This window comes from Grammomys surdaster, unplaced genomic scaffold (assembly GCF_004785775.1).
Source record: "Grammomys surdaster isolate TR1022 unplaced genomic scaffold, NIH_TR_1.0 125984, whole genome shotgun sequence".
Lineage (NCBI taxonomy): Eukaryota > Metazoa > Chordata > Mammalia > Rodentia > Muridae > Grammomys > Grammomys surdaster.
The window spans coordinates 4252740-4257246 of record NW_021620800.1 but is presented as its reverse complement, the minus strand read 5'-3'; the positions used below and the strand labels follow the sequence as shown (position 1 = coordinate 4257246).

General features: G+C 50.0%; 1 protein-coding gene across 1 annotated transcript; it reads left to right on the top strand.

Annotated features, from left to right (window-relative positions):
• The first annotated feature begins 2380 nt into the window (after nt 1-2380).
• On the top strand, nt 2381-3534 carry LOC114609821 (major allergen I polypeptide chain 1-like). Its single transcript, XM_028754205.1, has 3 exons — nt 2381-2441; nt 2559-2746; nt 3505-3534. The coding sequence occupies exons 1-3, from the start codon at nt 2381-2383 to the stop codon at nt 3532-3534; spliced, it is 279 nt and encodes a 92-aa protein (XP_028610038.1).
• Nucleotides 3535-4507: the final 973 nt, after the last annotated feature.

Sequence of the window (4507 nt, the reverse complement as noted above, 5' to 3'; positions counted from 1 at the left end):
CTTGGAATTTTATTTGAAGAGCTATAAGCCTGGATTGGGCAGGTTCTGAGCTATTCTAACTTACACCCAATCCATAGGCCCCGTGTTATTGCTCTTTAAGTGTCCCCCAGGCTTGTTTCTGCTCCATCAGCCTGTCCTCATGTCCACTTCTCCTGTTCACCTGCTCTTGAGCCATCAGGCCTCATGGTAGCCTTCCCCTCTCTCCATCTTCTTTCTCCTCTCTCTCCTCTTCATTCTCCTCATGGTCCCTTTTGGTGACCCCAAGCCCAGTAACCAAAGCCCAGAATACTTCTCTTCTCTCTAGGAATTGGCTTTCAGACACATTTATTTAACCAAAGAATAAGAGGAGCAGAGTTGACAAAGCAACATTTGGTGTATTAGAGAATTCGCTTACCAGATTACCAAAGAATCAGAGGGTGGGGGCTGTCCAGATCCTGGGATCCAGTACTTAGCATTTGAATACAGCAGGAAAAGATTAACCCCAACAGCTGGCAGGTGGTAGAGACAGCAGTGCTACCCTCTGGAGAGCAGTCCTCACACAAGCATGGGACCCAGAGGCCTAGCTATGCTGCAGATTCCTCCACAGCATGGACAGGGAGCCGAGCCTCCCTGGCATTCTGCAGTAAGGGGGCTCTAAACCCTGCTGGAGTCTCCAAAGACTGCACAGCTCCCTAGCTTCTGGAAATAGGCCTTAAATGTTCTGTCCTCTGGATCCCTTTTCTCCTTCCTCAGTGTCTGCCTCTGTCCTCTCTTTATTTCATGACCCTACTGTCTCCTGCCCTTCCCCTGTCCAATGCTTCAGCTACCACATGACAGCAAGGCGCTTGGCCTGTTTCACAGCTCAACCTGCTGACCACTCAGCCTTCGCACCCCTGCCTCAGCCTTTGCTGTCTCCTCCATTGCAGTCTGTTCAGCCCACACTCCTGATAGCAGGACAAGTAAGAGACTGCTCAACAGAAGCCTTTCATGAAACCAAAATGGCTATACCAGAGGAGTCATTGTGAGTGTGTCACCTGGCTGAGTGAATAGGCCTAAGCAGTCTGTTTCCATAGGTGGGAGGGGCATTGGGGCTTAACACAGGCTTGCTCTTAGCATTCCTCACAATCCCTTCACTAGACATGGTCCCCCTCTGGCCCAGATAGAGATGGTGGAAGGGTCATCTGGAATTCTGTGGTAGCAAAGTTCAGCTAGACACCCTGGCACAGATGGACTGACACTGAGCCTTCAAAGGGCTGGGGTATCCAGCTAAGATTGGACTCTAGTTTTTCCAGAGTAGCTGTGGAATATTCAAAATGCCCATCCTATTGGGCTTTTTGACCAGTAGTCAGAGTAGCTAGAGCATCAATGCAGAGTCTGGCAGTGGCCAATTAGGGGGTCAGGTCTCTCCAAACTGAAATGTTCTTGCTTAGTTATGAGACAATGAACACGAGGCACTTTCAGTGTGAACACACTAATGATGGTTATTAACAGGGTCTTGCTGTGTAATTCTGGCTAACCTGGAACTCTCTGTGTAGACCAGGCTGACCTCTAACTCACAGAGACCAGCCTGCCTCTGTCTTCTAAGAATCAGGATCAAAGGTGTGAGTCACCATAGCTGGCCATTACTAACAGATTTTGACAGTGCTTACCACCAGCCCCAAGGAAAGCTGGATCTATCACACACACACACACACACACACACACACACACACGCATGCATGCACGTACGCACACACAAATACACACACCTTTCTCGGGAGGGTTATGAGCTCAAAACAACCTGGGCAAGATCCTGTCTCAAAGAGAGTGGGAAAGGAGAGAGAGAGAGAGAGAGAGAGAGAGAGAGAGAGAGAGCGCCTAATAAGCAACAACAGAAAGGTCAAGTTGAAGAACACCTACAACAGCAGGAGAAGCTTGGGTTCAGAGACTGGTTCAAGGGAAGCCACGGAGCAAATAAAGGATAGGAGCAGGACAAAGACAGGGCAGGGGTCACAATGGTCAGTGGTCTGAGGTCCGGCTTGTCTAGACACTGACTGTGAGTAAGGCTCTTAACTAAACATTGAGGTCCCCAGTGTGACAGGGGGACACAGGCCTCACTGTGATTGAGAAGATATCTGACCTTTTCCCTACTCCTACTATCCTTTGACTGTCAAATGACATGTGACCGTAGGAAGATCACTATGAAGGGGACTAAGCTTAAGCAGCTTATTGGCCAGGATCTTATTGTCCTGCCAAAATAAACACCTCCAAAAGACACAAACACACAGCCTCAGTAAGTTCCAAGACATATCCTGGGAGGGGCCTGGAGAGGCTCAGACATGGGACCCACCTTCCCCACTGAGCAGCCCAGGGCAGTTATAAAAGGGGACGGAGTTGGTTCGGAACACCTGCCACCATTACCATGAAGCTCGCTGGTGTTCTGGTGCTCGTTGGGGCCGCCCTGCTCCTGACTTCAGGCGGAGGTGGGTATTACTGTGTGGGGTCAGGGATGCAGGCTCTCCAGGCTCTCACACCCTCCATCCCATGGGTGTGCTGATGCCTGTCTTTCAAGGGAGGGTCACCTTGTCTTTGTGTTCCAGATTGTGGCATTTGCCCAGTTATAAAACAAAAAGCTGAACTATTTCTTCACGGGTCTCAAGAAGAGTATCTTTCATTCGTGAAGCAATACAAAGATAGCCGTCTCATACTGGAAAATGCTGGAAAAATCAAAAAATGTGTCGATAACAGTTTGACAGAGGAAGACAAGACACATGCAATGAATCTCATCGTGAGTCTCTGTGTCTGGCTAGGGGTGGGGCTTGTGCTCCTCCCCACCACTGAAGCTTCTCTGAGAATCCAGAAATGTGACACACCTGATGAGGATGATAGGAGGATGGGGCAGGAAGGGACTCTCAGACCTCATGAGCATGGCCTGGCTGCTCAGCTCAGGCTAGCCACACTAGATCTCTGACCTCCATTATCCTTCCTGACACAGCCTCCCACGTGTAGCTGCAAATCCTCAGGGCCTGGGACCTTCTCCATCCTGGATCTTTATCCTAACTTTTCAAGCCTACAGCCCCAGCCCCACAACACTCATCTGTTCTCCTGTTCTCTGCACCTCCAAGGCCACTGTGTGGACGCCAGGCCTAGACATTTAAGGGTGGAATTAAAGTGAACCCCTTCTTGTCCCTAGAACTAGTAGGATCAGTCATTGCCTCAGCTGCAGGTGTCTGAGGGTCATCATCATCATGTGACAGGAGTCAGTTCCCTTGTGGGGCACCAGCTGCCCACAGGTTCACCTGGAGCCCCTTCTGTCCCACTTGTGCCTATGATGTCTCACAAGCTGGCTCTTCCCATCTGTCTCCATTGGGGGCTTTTTACAGACCTTGTCTCAATAGATTAGGGACAAGGCTCCCTGGCCCTGGTCAGAGCCAAGAGCAACTGCAGAACCAGGTGCAGGTCCTTCCAGGAGGTGTCCCTGTGCATGGACAATGGGGCCTCAGGTCTCCTTTACCTCTGAGGCCTGACTTGTCTTTCTCTTTGCAGGAAAGAATAGACGCCAGCCCGGTATGTTGATGGATTCACCTTTGCTTCCAAGGAAGCCACTTGACTTCTCTCCTGCATAGATGTGGGAAGCCCTACCCCTTCCCCCCAGGTGTCTAAAAACAGGAATCCAACAATAAAAGCCTTGCAATTCACAGGGGAGCCTGAATTTTTGGATTCGAGGTTGGGTCTGATTGGGTGGAAGGATGTTGCAGGGACAACTGCTGGAACTTTAATATACCACAGTTCAATTGTGGTGCTGCCAAAATGCCCTGCAGAATGCATTAGATAACACTAAAAGACCACAGTCACTACACCAGAGTGTCTGTCACTTTGATGGGACAGGGTCCACAGGGCACATACATGACCTCCCAGACTGAACTCCTCAGGAACATGGAACAGAGTAGGGCCAGGAACACTAAGGGTCTGTTGAGGACCACACTGGCTCTAAATAGTAGAATCTGTCCCTACTCCCCAGTGCTGGGGACATGGAGCAGTTGTCCAGTGTATGTGTGTCCCCATGCTTCTTTTGGCCTCTGTGTCCCATCTAGAAGACAAAAATAAAACTATCTATCTCCAAGGCTGTCATGAGGCTTCCCACCCTTCACAGTGAACAGAAGTTCAGCCTGGAAATCCATGTAGGACCTGGCCTGAACCAGAACTCAATTTATCCTAATATCAACTACCCAGTTCTGAACCCAGTTACTTTCCCATTCGGTGTTACATGGAGTGGAGACCCAGGGTCCTGGAGCTTTAGGACCTGTCCTGTGCCTCTGCTCTGTGGACATTTCTGGAAGTCCTTTCCCACATCAGTCACCAAAGAGTCTCGTTGAGGCCAGTCCTAAGCCCCTGTGCCTTACTGTTCCATCAATGAGTCATGTCCTCACATGGGTCCCAGGTGCACATCACCAGGCATACGCAGAAGAATATATACAGGTTCCTCATGATGCTGAGATTTATAGAAGGCCCAGCAGGTCCAGGCTCTCTTGTTATAGGGCATGCTCTG